Source organism: Nomia melanderi, chromosome 2 (genome assembly GCF_051020985.1).
Source record: "Nomia melanderi isolate GNS246 chromosome 2, iyNomMela1, whole genome shotgun sequence".
Classification (NCBI taxonomy): Eukaryota; Metazoa; Arthropoda; class Insecta; order Hymenoptera; family Halictidae; genus Nomia; species Nomia melanderi.
This window is the reverse complement of record NC_135000.1, coordinates 14,854,832-14,877,623: the sequence shown is the minus strand read 5'-3', so window position 1 is coordinate 14,877,623 and position 22,792 is coordinate 14,854,832. Positions and strand designations below refer to the sequence as shown.

The 22,792-nt window shown below is 35.1% G+C and overlaps 1 protein-coding gene across 1 annotated transcript in view; it reads left to right on the top strand.

Annotated features, from left to right (window-relative positions):
* Positions 1–3,151: 3,151 nt before the first annotated feature.
* LOC116431147 (laminin subunit alpha-2-like) overlaps positions 3,152–22,792 on the top strand; it is an 89,080-nt gene continuing 69,439 nt past the window's right edge. The window contains exons 1-2 of the mRNA XM_076364566.1: positions 3,152–10,429; positions 21,002–22,168. Of these exons, the coding sequence (XP_076220681.1) occupies positions 22,048–22,168 (121 nt within the window). The 5' untranslated portion in view covers positions 3,152–10,429; positions 21,002–22,047. The remainder of the gene's footprint in view (positions 10,430–21,001; positions 22,169–22,792) is intronic.

The following is a 22,792-nucleotide window of genomic DNA, read 5'->3' as shown; positions in this document are numbered from 1 at the left end:
ACTCAATAATATTAAATACAATAATATTAAACCAATACCACAATTAATCAGTTAGCTATCATAACCTCTTGAAAAAGCTCCCCAAAAAGGGTCAAAAAGGTAAGTTACCTTATTTGGACGATATACTCGTCATAACACAAATCCTTGCCATTTCTTTGTGACGTATATATTCATCAAAAACAGCTAACTGGTTAACGCGACAAGTTAATTTAAAATGTCTTTGTCTTTGAAACTAAAACGAAGAATACTGAAGTTTACTTCGAAATAAAAGGAAGGTAAAGTAGCGGGATATTTGGGTGAAGGAAATAAATGTTAATGGAATAATTTCGAACCAAAAACGGAAGAGATGCAGGTGTTATGGCGGGACTGATGTGTTTTACGGAATTTCAGTGCAACAGATGTACGGATCGAACGGAGCGAGCGCAGGCCTGCCAGTGGGCATGACCACGTTGAAGGGCTCCACGGGCACTCTGGGCCCCATGGGGAACTACGGCTCGGGCTACGGGCCGGGCGTAACGGGAGCCACGACCCTCCCACGGCCGGGAAACTGGCTGCGCCCTGCGGGCCTCAGGCACGGGCACAGCGCGGCCCGGGTCCGCCTCTACTGCCAGGCAAAGTGAGGAGCCACGGTTCTGATAGGTAACTATCCTCTTTTTGATACCCCTCTACACGTTGAAACACGATGCGTTTGTTATGGTTCATGTAATAAATCTGGTTAATACTGATAATTAAGGAGTAATACTAATAATAACTGCGTTTTTCAGACAGTGTTATTAATAACATATAATAATTATATTTACCGGTAACTATTAATAATTAGCTGTAATACCTGGGAAATTTAATAAAAATGATTTGTATTATTTATCATTTAGTAAATATTATTTGTTATGTTATTTGTTATTACTTATTCTTTGTTACTCAATGATGCGTAATACTTATAAATATTTTTATTTTATAACGCTCGTTTATTTATTATTTATTTATTTATTTTTAGTTGATTTATCCTTCAAAGAGTTGGGTGGCGCAGTCCTTTATTATTTTTTGAGTAATAGTTACGGTTACGGATGTGGTATTTATTTATTCTTAGCAACCTGAATGTATTGAAAATTATCACATTTACCGTTGATAGTTGGAAATGATTAATAATCTGATTCACAGCCCTAAAACACCTACTCATGTGATAAATTCTTATAAATCATTCATATTAACCTTTGTGTTTAGTTGTTGTTGTTAATATTAGTTAGTTATTGTAAATATAAACTGATTAATCACTTGAACCGTAACACATATATCACTGCATGTTTCAGCGTGTAATGGGGAGTTTACAATTAGTAGATCTAACGTTTTCAGGATCAAAGTTATCCCAACGATTCGCTGGTACGGCAGCTGGTTTCATCAGGAGTCAAAAACACGCTGATATTGGTGTAAATCTAAAAAAACGCTCTATATGTATATTGACCCCTGATGAACTCAGCTGCAATGACAGCGAAACGTTGAAGCGACTTTCCTATTAGATACGGCTTACTCTCAAAAGCCTCGTATAACTATTCTCTTCGGAAAACATTTCCTTTGTGATACGTGAAAAATAGACCAAGCTACCACTTTTTATGAATAAAATTGGAATAAAATAGGAAGTTTATGCAATTTCAAATAAATAAATTGCAAATTATTGCGGATCAGATTCCAAAATCGACATAAATTAGAAAACTGTTTTCTTTGTAAAGAACTTCAGTATTACATTCAAAATGATATAAAAATTCTATGAATTATTAATAGTGTAGCACATAAATTTTATATTTTATTCCATACACTATCGGAAGTTGTAATTTATATTTTGTTATACATGTTTTGCATTAACAAAAAGTAAATAATTTGTTACTACAAATTTCTGTTTATCAATAGTCTACAATACAAGTCAGTTAAATTATTAATTGTGTGAAAGTAGCAGGAAAATATGTAGATCAAATAATATAAGTAAACTGGCTTTTATCTTTTGATGATTGAGTGTTAACAATACAATGTATGAACATACAATTCCTACTGAAAATAATCTTAATTAAAATAAACTTAATAAACTTAATTAAATACTTTATTTATAGCGACATCTCCTCCAGCCAAAAGGATGAATGGTTTGTGTAGGTGAGTGAATATAAATATTCATAATGACAGTTTTCCAATGAACAATCTATTCCATTCCAGTAAATAATTAATGATTACTATTATTTTAAGTTTCTTATCTCATTCAACCCAGATATTAAATTCATACATCATATTGCATAAAAACAGTTTATAATCTCACTGAGAAATTTCTTTCTTATTTCATACATTCGTACGCATAATAATACGAAGATTCGTATCATTATCTGCGTTTAAACAAGCTCTCTTACAGTTCACTATAAATTGCAAAATTTTAAATGTCTAAAATTAAATTTAAAAAAAACATGCTATATTCTGTTTTTACAAATGAAATATAAGAATTAAAAAATGTTCTTATATTTATATTGTATTTTATTCATATTTCATAGACCATTTTTTACAAAAATATTTCCGCAATCCAATAAAACAGACAATTCTAACATTAACTTATAATTTCGACACACTTAGATCATCATCCAAATTCAACCACCTTCGCTTGCATGCCTAAAACATCATATCCCCTTTCCATCAATATTCTAATCCTCATCAAAATATCTACTCCTTTCTTACTCAACAAATCTAAAAAAAAAATCCTTCTCCCTTCAACCTTCACAATATCCGTAAAAGAATCCTTCGATTTCAAAACCTATTATTCCGGCGCAGTCACAAGCACATTGATTGTCAGCCCGCGACCGCTGGGCATTAGCTTTCCGAAGTAAAACCTCGCAAAGGCAGCACTCGAGAATGAAAGAGCAGGAGAGAGTAAAAGAATGAGAGAATGGAAAAGCGAAGGAGAGTAAGAGGTTAAAAAATGAGGAGAATGAGAGAGTGAGAAAGTGTAGAGTGAGAGACAGAAAATGAAGGGAATGAGAGAGTGAGAAAGTGTAGAGTGAAAGACAGAAAGTGGAGGGAATGAGAGAGTGAGAAAGTATAGAGTGAGAGAGAAACAGCGTGCATGAGAGGGTGGACAAGCCGCAATTGACCGTGTTCGTTATTGCGTTTGACAGAGGCAGGCCTGGACCAGAGCCCGCAGGGTGAATTGGAGCGGTGGTGCCCTCACCGCCTCCCCTTCCCTACCCCGGACGGACGTGACGACGCCATGCGTCGCTTCGTTCCTATTGACATTGGTCGCGTGTTACCAACGAACAACTTTGTGCCGCGGTTTAAAGCGTGCAACGCGATTCCCCAGCCGCCGTTTTACCTCCGCGAGAAACCAGCGGATCCAGCAAACGGTCCAAGAAAACGGACTGCACCGAGGACTGTTCGAATCTCCTCCAGACAGGAGCAAGAAGAAGGTCCTCCGACTCTCCGCTCGCCGGGTAACGCCGTTTATCACGTAGGTCAGCCGCAAACATCGGTCGAGGATCACCGGGAAAGTTGAGCTCGTCGATCGAGTCTGCAAAACCCCAGGGTTCTCCCGATGCTCAAAATTCTCCCCGTAACACTGTCCCCGAAACCCCCGTGAATTCTCGCTTGCGTAAACTTCGATTCGCGTTATCCAATCGCATGCGACACGGTTCCGTTTGCACGAAACATTCTTATAGAGAATATGACACGAATGTTTATATGCGGCGTGAATGTTTACATCCGCTCAGTTTCAGAACATGCGTTACCTATTGTCGGTATTCCGTGTCTGAACAGATAACGTGAACGCCAAACGTTTTCGTTTGAACGGAACCAGGCAGTGACCGTTTCGCATTTGATCGAATCATACAAATCGATCTTAAGTCCAGTCGGATGATGACGTGATGCTAACGGGGATCGGACAGTGGAACGGAAAACCGGGCAGCGCTGACGTGAACGCCGCGCGTGGACACGTGATCCGACGGGTAATTGAACGAAATTTCGTTTTCAACGTGGATATACATATATACATATATTCGTGTGTGTACGCGGCTTGTCTAGGAAACGCGTGTTTATCGCGTGTTGGCCTCGCGTTAAGGCAGAGAGAACAGGAACCGCGCGCAGAAAAGAGTCATCGATGCACACACGCCGCGCACGCCGCGGCGCGGCGGATCGACCGGAATTTCGGTCTCCTGTAACACGCGCAGATAATGATTCTTTTTTTTCGGTGGTGTGTGATCTGACCGGGTGAATCGAGCGTCTCGTCGGGAGGATTTCTGTGAAACGATTTTGCCGGGATTGGCTATACTTTTTCGAGGAAAAATTTTCAGCGTATTGTTATTTGAATTTTTATGTATAAAATTGGAGACCGTTACTCAAGGTTAAAAGATAAGAAATTAATGTTTAATTGAAATACTTTTAGTTGTGATACTTAATCTTGTAACAGCAACGTAATGATATTGTATTTTTCTTGTTACAATAACGGGCTTTAGAAATTTTTAATACAATTCGTAATGTATGAGTTACTAAAAATAACAATCATTTATTTAATTTTTAATCAACATTATTACTATGATAAAAGAATTATTAAATAATATAGTTACATGTTTCAATCTCTTTTAAAAGATACGTTTAAAACTTGATAATACCTGACACTATCAGAGAAATTATTTATAACCGTGTCTAAAACCTGACAATTTTATATCAAATTGTCTGTATAATTATTACGAATTATATTAGGCTAACCTGAGTCAATTCACCACATAGACTTTAAAATATTCTTATAGCAATAACTTTCTATTAAAGTTTCATCGAAATTAAGAAACGTCATTTTAATATATTCCCTTGTTACATAAATTGATTTTCTCGTTAGAGAAACTTGGACAAACTTGGACTACGGTATGGTTAACTAGAGCACAGATAATGGTCCCATTATTAATACAATGCCAAAACTATTAGCGACTGTCCTATTTAAAAACCTTTCTCTCTTCAAACGATTTGTCAAAGGTTTAACCTCGATTCTAATCAATTTTATACTGTTTCTTACTAACTTCATACTCAATCATCATTTGCACTAGATCATTCAGTATAGACATATTGAAAATGAAAAGTCTATTTCTAATTTCATTTCACTCCAAATTTCTTCATCATATTCTGTATTTTATCGTTCACAAATACAAAATAGAATAAAAAAATTAAAAAAACTTAATTTATAAGTAACAAATAAGTTACAAAATTTATAACGTTGCTTGAGAATTCTACATTTTCAATTACCTTTTTAAAACCCGTTAATCGCAAAATAAATTGAAAATAATATCGACATTTTAAAGAAACTATAATTCAAATTGCATATATTGACTCCAAAAACGAATATTAATGGTAATAGAATACTTCGATTTGCACGATATAAACCAATATTCATCTTGATCAAATCTAAAGCGAGATTACCTTTATAAAATTCAATATTTTCTATGTCCAAAGATGAAACATCTACTATAAAAGAAAATAAAGATTCTCATCGACAAGCGGCACACAAAAACGCTTGCCATATACAGTGCAGTATACCGTAACAGAATCTATAGTCAATTTCCGTTGAACAAGATAGCCGAAGGTCCAGTCAAGGTATAACATATGCGAAAACCGTAAGAGTCCGTATCGAAGGTTCCCTGCTCGCGCGACGCAGAGTGTAAAAAAGAAAAGTGAATTACATCGACGCTATTGATCGAGGAAATGCTGAAACGTTTCACAGAAAATCATTACCGTGGGACACATGTATGCATGTGGGTGCAGTTACGTGTATGCGCGATGTGTCGTAGGGTATGAATAAGTAACCTGCGTTGATGCCTGATTGTCGCAGGACAAAAAGGGAAGGAAAATCGGGAAAAGATCGCAAGCAGAGACCGTCGCTCGAATTATTATAGAGGGCTATGGATACGAGGTAAAGAGAAATTAATAAAAATCCTGTGTGCTGGCGTTTCACTCTACGAAGCGGCGAAACTGAACGAAAAATAATAAGAGCGGAAATCACGCTAAAAGGACTGATAGGTGATTACCGCTTAAGATTTATTGTTCCCTCGCGAAGCCTGAACAGGTTTTGCAATGATTATTCCAGTCATTTAGCATTTTCGCTGCGACGCTCCATTACTTTCGCGATGTCGATTAATCTCGAAGATGATTGCCTAGTTCCTACGGTATTTCTAGCTTCCCCCATAGATAAACATAATAACGACTACGTAAGGATCGGGACATCGCGCGAAACATGTTTACAAGACTGTTAGCACTTCTTTCTGGTTGTAATATTTTTTATATGAACGGAACCAATTTCACGGGTAGCAGATATTTAAATACAGTGAACATTGGATAATTTAGGCTACATCGTCATCCTCATCATATCCTCATCAGGTTCCTTTTAACACACCATAGCGATGGACGACCGACCGTGGTTGAAGGGTGTAATATGATCACTATTGTCGAACTCGACCATTTTAACATCCTTCTGTTTTTTATTCGCAGTCCTTTACAATATCCGAAACTTCAATCGCTTATTATATTAGCAATTATGATCATAATTCTAACATGTGTGGTATTACTTTAATCAGAGGAACAATGAACATAATGGTGAAAGTTTCTTTCATCAAAAGTGAGAAATAAAGAAGTTCGATTTTTGAGTTAAAGGTCTCAAGCTCATCAGGAGCATTTGATGTTACCGAATGTTTCGACTTTCAGTTTTTCCACGTTAAAATCTTCGTTTCTTGGCGTAAATCTACAATTGCAAACTTCTGGTCCCATTGAGTGGTTGCAATTATCCAATATTCACTGTACAGTAGACACCTGCATAACGCGTCGAAGATTTGACGTTCTTTGTGGAACGTACATGTAAAAATATGCAGAAATTTCTCGAATTTCAAAATGGGGTAAGGTTTAGTTGAACATTACACATCGTTTTCTTCGCTATTACCGAATTCTCCTGTTCTCTAATTCTTTTATTTTTCACGAAACAGAAAATAGGAGTTAATTATAATCAATCGGAACATGTTACTTTTATTATTCGTGTTACACAAGAAAAATCTCGTACAGTACGATTTCCTACAACGCGAATTCATACCACACGTAACGTATTAACCGCGATATATGGAGGTTTACTGTACTCATTGAATTCAGAAAGTGTATTATTTTCATGTGAAACGTGTTGCAAAGATGAATTCGAGATTCAAACAAATGGAAAGTCACTTCAAATTTTCGTAACATCTATTTCCAAACTTCAATAAATGTGCTTTTCGAAACAAAATAACTAATATCGAAATATTAGACCACATTAAAAACTACAAAATGAAAACTTTATCCTGCACTGATATATTATAATCTTCTCATTTTGTAGTTTTCAATGTGGTCTAATTTTTCGAATTTGGTGGAAGTGTTCGAAATTCTGAAAATAATATAAAATTCCAAATCGCGTGAACAGTGTGCAAAGTAAAATATCGAGTCAGTGGAATATGGATGGCACAGATCAGACTTTTATTACGAACATCTTAAATGCACTTACTAAAGCATTCATTCTTATAACATAATATAATCATGTATTAAGTTGACAGGAAATTGATACCAATTACGCGAAAGATTCATCGCGATCGGTGTAATATTAATAATTAAGTAGAAATCTAATTCGACATACTCCTACCATGAAAATTGAGAAACATTAATTTAGAATCGAATAGAATCTTCCCCGTGCGAATATTTCGAAACGACAATCGCTGTAGCGTATATTTAGCAAAACTACTGCCGTGTATACCTGGACGAGAATAACAACGATATCATGTAATTTCTCAATATAGTCATCCGTAATACGGAAAATGTAAGACTACCATCAAACGGAATCGCATAAAATTGAAACGTAAAATTAATTACAAAATAAGAATAAAAGATACAATATCGACTGTATCCTATTTTATAGTTGAATAGTAACGACGAATCATTTAATCGAATTAAATGAAATAAAGTGACATTTACATTCACTACGATCGAATATCATTCATTTCCATTCAAATTAAAGTCTTTATGTTGTTGCACAAGTGTAAATGAATCGCACAATTTTTTTATAGGAATACTGACGATTGGAAACAGAAATAGTAGCGACGATCCTTTGAAAAGAAATTGACGAACGATGATCGGCCAGGACTAATCTGTGAACGATAATTAACAAAACCAAACGTAACTTCGTTTATCATATTTTTTGAACTGTTTTTTATACTGTAAAAGTAACAATAATATCTTTGCACTGCCTTTTACGGGGACAATAAAGTAAACTCTCCGCGTAGTCGTGTCAGAACTGAAAATTCAAAAGATACGAACCATTGTTTCGTTGTTGGTTCTTCATTTAATTATACATTAAACTTTCAACGGAACGCAAAGGAGTGAAATGCAAGCGACAGTGAACGTACTCGAGTACATGTAACATATTTGTATCTACTACTAGCCATTCAGCTTTGTGCCGTCTCCATAGATTACAATTGCGATAAAAAGCTATATATGTATATATATATACGTATATATGTATATAGCTATAGAGATTATAGCTGCGAGAAGAACATGATAAAAAAAAAAGAAGCATGAAAGGTAAAAACGATGAGAAAAAATCTATGTGTATGTGTGCGTATGTGTCTGAGACATGAATAATTGACAAAAAGTTTTTAACTATCGACTTTAGCACGTACTCCATATCACAACCAAATATATAAGTCACCGAACAATGTGATTGTCAGTTTGTGTTTGATACAATCAATGTTGATCGACAGGAAATCGATAAAATATGAAAAAGCGAGACATTCGACATACACGTCCGCGTGAGAATATGTGTAAATTTAAAAAAAAAAAAAGATGGGATTGTTCCGGTGCATATAAATTGTACTACGAATGCTGTTTCCAGTCTATTTGTTTCATCCGTCTGATTGTATTTGATAAAAACCATAAACGAAAATATTTTTTAAAAGATCAAATTTTTAATTATTAAGAAATTCAATTCGTTACGATATTTTAAGCCTGAGTGGATTTATTTTTTTCCAATTAAAATAGCCTAACTAGGAGTAACAGGAGTTTATTAATTATTTGTTTATTGTGTTCTCTTATAATTCTCCATTCAATTAATTTTCAAATTATAAATTGTATAGAAAGTTTGCAAGACTTCAACATAACACCTGGCACAATCCTATCAAATCATATTGATGTACAGAAACTACAAAATGATAACTGCTTCTCTTTGTCAGAGTGATCCTTTTGGCCTCAATCTGTAAAGGAGATTTTGCAATTCAAGATTGTGACATGGTTCATATCTTGCACATAGGTATTTTGCACCTTATACGATTACTGTACAAATATATTGATCAGGTCATGCAAATTTTTGTAAAATAATTGAGTTGAAAACTTGACCAGGTATCAAATATGATTTAGTGTCGAGTATTTTAAACCAGGAGGGACAGATATTTATAAAATTTGATAATATAATAATATCATATCAGTAGAATAATACTGATATAATATAATTATAATATTTATAATACAGAGCACTGTAAAGATTTCATAGTTATAAACCTGATTATTTTATGAAACTTTTGACACTGAATTCTAATACATTTAGTACTATATTATAATATGTCGCTTAATGGACCATTTTGATACTGGACTAAATGATCATGTGTCAATTTATGCAATTGACATCAATGGTGCTTAATTATACTTTATTTTAATATATTTACAGATCGGGGAAAGATTGTATTACCAGGATTATAAATTAATTCATGTTTGATCAATTCTCATTTGATCATCGATGCTAGTAGAAATGCAACTCATTGCATCATACTGTAAATGTTCTGCACTACCTATGTGTAGTATGTGAGCCAAATGTGGTATCCTTGTTAGCTCTTTTATCATTATGTGCCCAATAAGACATTCATGATTAAAAACCACAAGATAATGCAAATAGATGACAATGACAGACTGATGACAGTATAAAGAGGGAAAGCTAAGAAAACGAGTGAGTATTTGAGATAGAAAAGGGAACAAGAAAATTGAAAATGATGAAGGATGGAATGGATGAATAATAATGACACATATCATTCTACTTGTGTCCATGCAACATCAAATACCTGCGTATGAGTTCTACACTTGAAGACAATTCTCTTGTCTATGTCCACTTAAAAGTTGACTTCTGTAATTTTTAATCTTGAAAGTAGTTCTTAAATATTTACTTGAGAGCGGGCACTTGAAACGTTGTGTATTCTTGAAAATGGCTCGCGCGCAACGTAGCGACATCTATTCAAAAGTAATGATTCGGAAAATTACTGTGGCATTTGTATCCATGAAGTGCTACAGTGAAAAATATCTTTGAAGTAAACTTCTCAAGTTGATGTGTAGAATGATCTGAAACAAGGGAATGCATAGTGGACAGGCAAAATATGTGAGTAAATAAATTCGCTGACGTTTAAAGCCTGCAACCGAAATTAGGCTGTGGGAATAGGTAGGAAGTTCCGTTGATGTGGATTCGGACACACGGAAGCTAGCTAAAACTGCCATGAAGGAAAATGGGCTTAAGTGATATTAGTCGGAAAGTAATCACTTCCCTAACAAATTTCTTAGGTCGACAAATTGTCGATGTTCTTTTATTTGATCTTTAAATTGATTTTTACTGCTCAAGCTATACAGTGCTTAATTATGAGCAGAAGTAGTCATTGAAACTGTATAGTTTGTTTGACTGATGTGGGCACTATCATACCCTCACCTTACATGTCAAAGTAGGTGCAAGAAACCATTTAATTTCGTGGAGAGACTCATTTGTGCATGTTTTGTTCAGCTGCACAGTTAGGTAATTACAGTCTACTTCTCACATTAGCTTCATCGGCCTTAAGTTTAAAAGTGCACAGTGGCAAGGGGAAATCCGAGAGTCATGAATGAAAGACTCCCCTTGCCCCTGTGCACTTTTAAACCTATGGCTGATGGAGTTAACGTGAGAGGCGTATAGTACATTCTGTTTTGGGTGGGATTTCATTTGTTCACCTTCTTTTTTGTTTGTTGACTCTTTAATATCTCTTATTGGCCTCAAACTAGGTCATCTAAACTATACATATCAAATGAAAACATAAAACAGTTAGTTTTGAAAAATATAACTTAGTAGATAAATTATTTGATCATGTAGTATCGTACTGTTACTCATAGAAAATTAAGAGGAAGATGCTTAAAATTCCCTCTAAAATCGGACATATTAACTTTGAAGATATATAAAATTAAGAAAAACGGTGTGTATGATTTATTTGTATTATATATGTTTTTTATCTGTTCACAATTTCACTTCAGTCTTTTATTTTTATGAAGAATTTTAATTCATTAGAAGAGAATTTATATATCATAACTAATTATGTGAAAATATATTAGGGAAGTGGTTTAGCAGCATGTTATGAAAGAATGATTTTCTGTCTGCAAGGTAAATGAAATGACATGCAGAATTTATGCTCGAGTTGTCTTCTGGACAATTTAAGCAATGTTAATTATATGCCTTCTTGATTTAATGAACTCATGAGCAGAGAAATCTAGACGTAAAGCCAAAAAATAGAACGACATTGGCTTTAATAAAAAATTTCACAGAACCATTCAGACTGTTAGCTCTTATTTTCTAAAGAGTCCTAGAAATATGAATTCATAGTAATAAAATTTTCAGTTTAGTGATATATTAACTTTAATATTATATTTAAACAAAATAAAAAGCCGAGTGTAATACGTTCTATTTTCGCGACTTTCTACTTCTCTGTGATTTAATTATACCGATGAAAATATTTAATTTATCGTCTTTAACTAACAAATTACATTTGTTATTATATCTCATAAAAATTATTTTTACTAATTACCGCGCGACGAATATCATTATGCGTTATTCTATTAAGATTTAGTAAAAGGTTCAATTTTATTATCAATTATTTGAATAAGAAAAATCAATTTATTAATCTACAAATCTAACAATAAATTTTAATTCATAGTACTTTTAAAAGAAATATAGGAACATATATAAATTTTATTTAAATATCAGGCTGATTATCAATTTGTGTAAAATTTGTAATGTTAGAAATTGCTTTGAATTCTCTTTTCTAGAATCTGCAAAATGTTTGTTTTATTATTATTCAATGACAAATCAAATTGATCTCCCTATATATTTTATACTTTTATTTACCTCGTAAAATGATTCACTCAAACATTTATATTGTATTTATCTAGAGCCAAATTGTAGGAATGGAAACAAATTCTTCCTAAATTTCGTTTATGTAATTACATAATACTCTAATATGCATCATAGATTCAGAAATCGTTAAACTATAACACTTTTGTTCGTATTAAAAATGGTACTGTATGAAGATAATGTATGTCGAATTGTTAAATAATTTTCTTGAGCTTCTTTCAAACGTTAGAAAATTATCTACTTCCAAATTAAAGAGAATAATACAATAAGCTTAATTTGAATTACATAACAGTAGACCACATGATGTAAAATGTTTTTCAAATGTATGTTTCTAAATGACAGAAGTTCTGGGTGGTGAATCTGCTATCATTTCACGGAACACCTCAGCTAAAAGCATTGAAAAGACTATGCAGCACATCTATATAAAATATATATTTAATATTAGTGAAACTTTTAAAGTACCAATATGAGAAATGTGTAAAAATCTTTAGAATAAATTAGTTGCTAGGTATCTAGATATCTTGTTATAATAATTCAACGTGTCCTTGTGGCAACTATATAAGCCGAGCGACGTCGATTCGTGAAATTCATCGATGGCTCTTTCTAAATCATTTATCAATTCCTTTCTAAATTAAAATACAAACAAGTATAATTTTTATAACTTAGAGATATTTGACATTCAGTTAGTATATGTGTTTTTTATTTAAAAATTAAGAACTACACATATACTATAATTGAGAAAGGACTTTTAGTTGTATTTCACTTCAAATTGTGACAATGCTAAAAGAATGTTCACAAATGTCTAAAGTTAGTAATTCAAGGGATTTACAATTTCACATTTTAACAATTAATTTCGGATTGAAGCAAACATTTTAACATCTTTTAAATACGCGCCACCATCTTGTGCCCCGTGTATAAACTCCGAACAACAAAATAAGGGAAACATTTATTACCTGGCCCATATGTCAAATTCGTTCACATTTTTACTAATTTTTATGCTTAAGAAATACAATAAATGTTCGTACAACTTATTTTTTTCAATCAGTGGAATAAAAAACACAATTTACATTCTTCCAAGTCGACGGAGAAATGTCTGAGTTAGTTGATAAAGATGGTTTCTGTAGCTTTGCTCTCTGCTCTAGATCAATCGGAGATCCACATAACGATCATCGGTTAGACAGGAATCTGTGCAGAGTACAGGCCGACACACACGATATGTTTTGTTACGTTTGTGTTGAGGACGTTGCACGCTATTGAATATTAATCATCGCTTGTCTGTAAAGAAGCAAAAACGCTTGATATGAAGATTATCGAGGTGCTGCACTCGACTATCATTAAATAGCGTTGGAATTAATTAACATTTAGGATAACGATAAATATTTCGAGATCATTCTTAATGTTTATCGTTAGCCTAGGAATACGACACGCGAAACTATAGGACGGAAGAAATATTTTCGGAGTGTTTAGTCCCCGAACCGTTTATACGCGCGTATTTACAAAAGAAAAAGTTTAAATAAATGTGATTATATCGGGATTGTTAAGTTAAACCAAAAGCATTAATTTAATATTACGAGTAAGAAATGGCTCTCGCACGTTTTGTGAATCGATACACTGGTTCGTGCAGTTAGTTACCTTTCTAGAAGGATATTTCCAATCTCGATCCGATTTCTCTTGACAGGCAAATTGACCAAAACTAAGTAATTCGTCGTTTTTCTTCGTAACAATAGTTCGTCGTATCGTTAGACGGACCAGTCTGTTGTTAGAATTATGTATGCATGATGAAACGAATGATGCTAGTCAAACTGAATTGAAGGAAATAATTACAAGGTGGGATAACGTTTAACACTTGTTTAATTAAAATAAAAATAAGCGGACAATAATTATCTACGTTTTGGAATGATCATTTTTGTGCCGAGGAAAATACTTATGGATAACCGAAGTCGAGAAGAACTTAACGGGTATTAAGCGTCAGGTTATTCTAACCATTGCTGTGTCATGTAAATGAAAAAAATACTATTTAAAAATTCTTAAAAATTATCAGACCGTGTTTACATTTAATTTCAAATTGTTTTTTTAAAAAGTCTAAGTATAAGTTTTGTTTAATTCACAGGAAAAATATGCATATTAATTCAGTGATCGAACTGAGTGAGTTAAACAATTTGCACGGAAAAATGAAAAAAGATCCATTTTATACATATCTGTTAAATTCTTCGCAACTTCCGATACCATGAATCGTCACCAAGCATCGTTATTTCTAATAGAAACAAGACAACAGAATCGTTCATATCACAAACCAAATCATTCCCATTAGTTGTCTCACTCTCATCCGAACAACATTGATCTTCCCGCGAGGGAAGGAAGTTGTGTCAGATATTCGCAAACTTTCGTGCAACATTCGAACACAATGGCGGATCTGAATAGCGTATACGTAAATACATAAACGTCTTACTTGAAAAAAAAATTGATTGGGCACTTCAACCGTTCGAACGTAATCATTTACCCTTCCATCACAAAATCATTTTTCCGACTTGTCTCGGAGATCGCGTCCAATTCATCACTTCTGAATGAAATTTTGAAATTCCGAACCCCGAGACAAAGGCAATTCCTTCGCCATTCTATTTCCCTATCATCGTCATTGCAAGACAGCATCGATCATCGCGAGCATCATTATATGCATAACGTGGTAACCAGTTGTTCCACGCTCGAGACCAACCGAACACGAGATTTCAGATCATTCGCGTGAAAACTGTGAGCAGACAACATTCTCGGTGTTCATTAACTAATTGTAATTGAAAAAAGACAAATAATATACACTGTTTAAAAAAGAAAAAAAAAGGATGTAACGGGGAATATATTTCTCGCGTGTACCTTAGGTATTTACTCGCGAAGTGAACGTTGTCTGACGGTAGCTTGTGTTCGCCAGATCGACGGCGTGGGTCGCGACCTAATAATAAGTAACGGGAAACAATACAATAATTTTTCATACTGTTTTTACTTTTTACTACTATGATTACGCGCGACTGTATGATGTTACTCTTATCACATATTGTATGATATATTGAACCGTGCCGCGCGTGTACGCCAATTACGCGCGCTGTCGAGCATCAGGAAAGCATAAAACGCGTACCGACGCGCATGTCACACCTTAAAGTACCATATAGTTTATACCTCTAGTCGTTGCAGAGGATTCGCTCCGTTACAGTATAATTACGATGCGTGGTAGCAAATTTTTTCTATGCACACGTGATGCGCTGTCCGTTTCACAAGAGTTGGCAGTCGAGTTTGGCATAGGGGTAACAGAGTTCGCTCGCTATGTGCTTTGTTTATAGTTTTGATTGGTTATGTGTAACCGTATCGACGAATAGCAAATTAGTATTGAAAATAAGATGAGAAAAGAAGCTTTAATGCTTTCACGGCCTGGAATATTACATTCATTCTTGGCTTTTGGGTGAGAGCCGTGTCCAGTAGGAATTTATTCCCAACGTTTCGCCAACATTGTAGTTGGCTTCATCAGGGGCCTAAGGGCACACTGATACAGTATGTGCCTTTAGCCCTCTAATGAAGCCAGCTGCAGTGTTGGCGAAACGTTGGGAACAAATTCTTACTGGACACGGCTCTCACCCGAAAGCCAAAAATGAATGCGAGATGAGAAAAGATTGAAAACTGACCAATGGTGCACATTTCAGATAACTGCCAACTCTCGTGCAACGGGCGGTACTTACGTATATGTGACGGTATGCATATGTGCGTCGGTGTGACACTTGTTACGAGTAGAACAATATTAATGCACGGAAGAAACAAGACTCGTAGTTTGTTTGCTTGTAAATGTTAGACTGTTGATTTTATGCGTTCACGCCGTGTGCGAAAATGCGAGAGGTAATCGAATGAAACGTTTTTACGTTTTTAGAAATCAATTTAATTTTGTATTCCGTGGAAACGTTTGTTTTACCTTATCACTGCAGAGACACGTACTTCGTGGATAAGTTGCGATGTTAAAATTCACGGATTTGTCGTTTGTAGCAAAGTATTTAATAGGAAAAATTCGATTTCCGATTTTTCCGAATATCAGTGAAAACATGAACTCGCATGAAAATCTACAGTTTAGTCAAAACGAATCGTGACGAATATAACGCGAACGACAAGACGAAGCACGTTATTCTTCAACACTAGAACTACCGTATCCGTCAAAACGACGGGTTTTAGTTCTCTTATTTTGCAGTTGCTGATATTTTAAAAATGTTTTCAAAGTTTCAATGTCCGACATTGTTTTGAAAATAGATATTTACACCTGAATACTATAGTGAATATCCGAAGATATGGTAAAAAAACGTATTGTCACAATCTTTATACGGATTACGTATCAGTCATAATAACTATTCGGTAGTCCTAGTGTTAAGATAGAGAAAACTGATGAGCAGATTCCAGGGAAATGTCTTCTGGCACATACTCGAGGTATCTTGGAATCGAAAACCGAATTTGAACGACAAGTTTGCACTCTGTAAGTGGAAATGTCGATGTTCTTTGTAATTTCCCACGTGGAATGCTCGTATTCGTGCGACGATTTCATGAAATTTCCGTTTGAAAGATCTGTTATCGTGTCGTTAGATCGAGCCGAACATCACGAACCTGTAACGCGTAACCTGCTTTCAATGTAAATCGTTTTATAGTTTAGAAATACCGAGCAAAGTTTTTCTCCTTGCGACAAAGATGAATAACAGCGATTCTCGTTCGTTCGGAAACACGACGAGACGTTTCGAGCAAGTTATGGGATACCAAAGACTCTATTGTCTTAAAAATTTTCGACCGTTCACTCAAATCGATTTACATATCCTTCCGAACTCCGCTTACATATCAAAATAAATATCACGTTGAATGTATCGTGTTCGTACAAACTAGAAGTAACGTCGTGCCGCCGCGTGATCGGCGAACTGGAAGTGAGAACAATCTGAATTCAACGCGTCACGCGAAGAACGCAGAGATTTTGGCACGCGACAGTTTGTTGACCATCGAACCTTCTATTTGTTATGTACCCGAGTGATGTCACCGCCGAACTGGAGCGCCTACGCGTCACTGTAAATCCAGGAAAAACCGAGAAACAAGAAAAACACGAACCGAACCGTAAAAAACTTTCTGCGTTTATTTGTATTGAATACACCAATGAGTAATTTACTATTTTCGTAGTGAAATGATAGTTTCTTTCACGAAAATCTTTCGAAGTGTTGGAACATGAATATTCTTGGAAGAAAGGTATGAAATTTGATTAAGAAAATAGTGGATTATTCGTTGGTACGACTAACGTGTAATATTTAAACGCCATATCGATAACTGTCTGCGCATATCACGTATAACAATAGTCAATGGTTGGCCACGGAACTGCGACGAGAGTGGCGTGACACTCTTGTCCACGATAAATATTTCGTCGATCGATAAAATTAACAAATCCAACGTGGACCGAGAGGAGAACCTCTTCAGCGACTCTTTCTTGGATTCTCGAAGGGAGGGGCTTGGCGAGAGTTCGTTGGTCGCTTTCTCAAACTGTGAATTTAGTGTAAACGACGTTGTAATAAAGAAGATATTACGGAGATTTCCGGGTGGCCGCATCATATGTTTATCTTTGAAATGCGAAGCAATAGTTGGCTCCTTGATACGCGTGATTGACGGTCGGAATTTTGTCGGGGCGAGTCGATAGTAATAGTAATTATTGTATAACGATAGTAGTACTACGTGTGTCGAGATCGATCACGCGATCGAGCAGCCGTGACGACTACGAGCGAACTTGAAGTTTTTGAGCCGCTTGGTAATTTCAGTGCTAAAGAGAGATGAAAAAAACGAGGTAAAGAAAACTAAGAAAGAACACTAATTATACCCATAAGTATCCTATATACCTAAAACCAAAAAAAAGGTAACCAAAGCATTGTAACCTTCTAGATGCAAAGAAGAAATAGAGAAGTACCTAATCTTGTATCGTTTAGTTCGACCACTGATTTGTCCGTGTGTGTTCGTTATTGAAATATGTTTCTTTAGTAAAAAAATGCTTAAAAATCTATGCCTGAATGTTTATTATATTTCTGTGCCCCTTAAACGATTATGTAGTGCGAGATTTGTTGCATTTGAGGAGCAGCAAATTCAAATGGAGACTGGACCGATCGTGTACTAAATTGAGACGATGTTACTGTTTCAAGGTGTTAAGATTATTAATGTCTTTGCTACTGTTAAAGAATATGTCGAGTTTCTTTAGTTATATTTATAGCGTGATAAAGACTTTTTTAATTAACTTTCAGATTATTTTTATTGTTATTAAAAAGTTTTGAGGTGCTATTGGTATATTTGTAGATAACGAAAGGTAAATGTAAATATTTATTTACGATTTTCATACGACATGTTGTTCTTACAAATTTCTCACGTTATCAAGAATTCTTTATACTTAATAATATTGTATGATAATATATTTTTGAACGATGGTATTAATTATTAATGGCTAAATTGTCCACGTAAAAGCAAGCGTTATAGCACAAGATTATGAGATTGCGGTGAATCTTTCGTTTCGTCGATGCAACTTTGGTTGCATCTACTTCTGAACTCTGTTGATAATGTTGCGTGTGACTCAAAAATGAAAATCGAGCTCACCACAAAATCGAATCATAAAAATACGTTGATTGTCCAATCGATTCCTATATTTAGTTCACAATTCGATCTAAAAACTGTTGTCAACTCACTGGATAACTGTCCGACCGTAGAACCTCTCGAAACACTTTGGACGTAGGTTCATGACTCCATGGAGCCACTTTTTATTTCTACACTCCTTACATATTTTTGCAATTTCTAACTAAATGACAATGCTAATTGTTTAGTTACAATTGTTTTAATAATATTTTAACATCATTGCAATTTGAAATATACTAAAATAATTTTTCTGTACTTAATGGAGTCAGTGATTTACTAGCCGTGTATCTTATATGGTCTTTTTCAAATACATGCATGTTGGTTTGAGAATTTATTTTTAACACATTCAAGACGTAGTCCTATATCACTTAAATTCTTTAGCTGAATATCTGGAACATGATCCTACATTATTTTTAATTTTTTTGGAGGAATACCGGTAATATAGTCCTACATTATTTTACAATGTTTTAGGAAAGTGTCATACGCTTAATCCTATTATTTCAAAATTCGTAGGTAAGTATTGAAAACATAGTCTTATCATATATTTCTTATCTTTATACACATTTCAATAGTAGATTAGTTAAGGTGAAGGGTTAAAAGTTCCTGCAAAATGTTTCCTCGTAATATTCTATCGAATGATCTACCTTAAGTTCAACTTGGTTTAAAAGTATAATACTTCACTTCTTATTTGTCTAGACTCATTTATTTCAACTATATTTCGTGACAGTTATACCGATTAATATATATAAACAATTTATTCGCACGTGAAAAATGAATTTTTCTAATTATTGATATCTTGAACATACTTTTTCAAATTATTAACTACATCAAATTTCACATATAAATAGAAGATGAAAATATATTTTTTCTCTGTTGAGTAAATATATTTATTCTGATACAAATTATTTCATAACATTCTTTCATTAACTAATAATTATTCTTCTAAAACAATTTAGAAATAAGGTTTAAAAAATGTTGAAATCATCAATCTAAGGTAGCACAAGCCATTCAACGATGATAGAATAGGAAAAATTTCTTAAGAAAGGTAGGAAAACTAAAAAAGAGTAAATAAATACGTATGGTCAATAAGAGTGAATAATACAGACAAAAACGAAAAGGACTGCGATTAGTAACGACAAATACTATCTTTGTTGAACAAACATGAGTTATTCCTTATGGTATAAGAACCTATTATTAATATTATTAATTTTGGATATAGGATTTCATACTGTAATATGTGATCTAGATAAAAATAAATACCTAGAATAAAAATACCAAAGTTAAGATACTTTCTAAATGATACACAATTCCATCTGTACATCCTAAAACAATTATTCTACATCGATAAACAAAATTTGTTTTCAATTAAAATTGTCGAGTACATATATCAATTACCTATTAATAACATAGGAGCCATAATCATGAAAATGAAAATATATTCTAGATATTGAAATACAGAAGGAATGCAGTAAAATAACAATGTTCTTGATTAATTTAAAAACTATCTGTGTAACGATCGAAAATACATATACATTACACAAATATACATTAACTTTATCTAACATAAATATTATATGATTCACATTAACTAAATACTTTTCATACACGAACAACAAACATACTGTATCTTCATCCATCAGAAAATTATTAACAAAACAGACAACCCTTCCAAGCTCTACCAAGGAAAGAAATCATAAATTAAAGTGGTTAACCTACTAACAACATATTTTCCAAACGTAAGCATTCGTGACACCATAATTCGAGAATAATTAAATTGATATAACAAACACTATACAATGATACACGTCAACATTTCATGGCTCGTATTACTACAAACATTATGGCTTAATAAAACAAAAATGATTCAATAAATGAACACGAAACCGATGAACTATTGAAAAACGAAACCATAGATGACGTGTTAATTCATCATTTCCCGTTAAAAGGTTAATATCTATTATCATTTCCCCCCAAAAATCTGAAACAAGCAAGCATTAGTCACTAGACTGTTTCATTATCTCGAAATTCCTTCCCCCGAATGGGTACGAAATGGTCAAGCTTCCCGAGCTTGCCTACTGAAATTTATACCTGCCTCGACCCTTTAAAAAGATAATACAAAAATCCGTAACCTTACATCAACAGGCATTAACAGTTTCATCGGTGCACATGGCCGGCCGCGTACATCAGGTAGTCCTTCTACCTGTCAAAGCGCAAGGGTGGCGCAAGAGAGAGAAGTCGCGCGAGGGTTACCGGGTGGGGTGGACAAAGAGTCCGTAGCTCGGTGGTGGCTCGACACTTCAGTTCAGTTCGCTCGCGGCGCTCATACCGTTCGTGTTTCCCGTTGTGTGTCCCGGTTCCCTTTCGGAACGGTTCGGTCGCCACGAGACATCGTGTCTCTCGCGAGGACCTGTTTCCCGGTCGTGTATTTACGAGTGTTCGTGCGGAACGTACCTCTCGCGGAAAAAGAAAGAAAAACGAAGCAAAGGAACGAACCTACGGGCCAGGCAAAAACGGTCCACTCAACGATAGACGTCTTTGTTTACCAAAGAAGAAACCACTCGAAAATCCGCGGGATACTAAAATCACTTAACAGGGTGCAACAAGTGAACGCCGGACACGTGGAAAAATCGCACGTGGCTGAAGCGCGTTCGGGATCACTCGCGGCAATGGAACATCTAGTTGTCTCCAGCGGATAAGGGATGGAGACGTCCAACGTCGCTCGGTTTTGATGAACAATAATGAATTAAATTTTATTGAAACCTTCGTTCAGCTAGATTCGACTGTTAAGTGAGTTTCTTGTAAGATCGTTCGAACCTTTCGATCGATGATACGCGTGTGCGCATGTGCGGTACTGATCTAGCGTCCCGGTGTACTTTCGGTCGTTCGACCGGGAAAATGGAATCGGTTCGAACGACACGATCGCAGGTGACGGACACACGCGTAAAATGATCGCGCCGCCACGGGATAGAGAAGATAACAGGCGGGTAAAAGCTCGAACGGACGGTCCGTAGCATCGAAGGAAGAACGAGCCAGCGGGATCGGAGCGGAACGTCAGTGACGATAGTCGCGGCCCGAAGACTAGTTAAGAATTTCGCTTTCCCGCTTTCGATATATGACTCGCGTGTGCGTGAATGGTTCCCTTTGTTTCCCACCAACGATATCAAGAATCGCGGATATTGCTGTGAATCATGGCCGTTCGAACGCGACCACGTCTCCTCGCGTTTCAACGCCTCCTCGTTCTTCTGCTGGCCCTGTGGAATCTCAACGGCGCGCACGCCGCGCGGGGATTTAGACAGAGCATCAAGCATGGTGAGTCCTTTTGTTTGTGTACTGCGGATGTGTTTTCGCGCGGTCTAGCTGCGCGAGAACACCGGAATTTTCAATTTGTTTACTGTGCGCTGGGATGTTTGTGATTGTTTGGTGGCTGGATTTTAGCAATGCGCTACGGACTGGGGTTTTAACCCCTGTTCCTGTTGTATCGTGTTAGACTTGCGATGAATATATATTGATTATTAACATGAATTTAACGCTAGATTTAGCGAACCAGTCAGTTTGACTTATATTGAATTTTATATACGTTATTTGGTAAATGTTTTGGGTCGACTTTGATGCAATTACGCAAATGTGTATCCTAATTGTCTAATTAAATATGTATCCTTTTGAACCTTTAATTTCGAAAATTTAAATGAACGAATATTAACTTTTCTAAAGACGATAGAATAAACTGTGCAGTAAATGTCCGTAAATCTAATGTTAATATTATTGTCTGTTATCAATGTTTAACTTTTTGAGGAAATGTAGACATAGAATAAGTATCGCATTTCTTTATTTTGCTGCTAAATTATTAACGATGAAATGGTTGTATTAAGTACAATTGTGAAAGAAATTATAGGACAAGGAGTTAACTGTCTCGTGTCATTGAGATTGGAATAT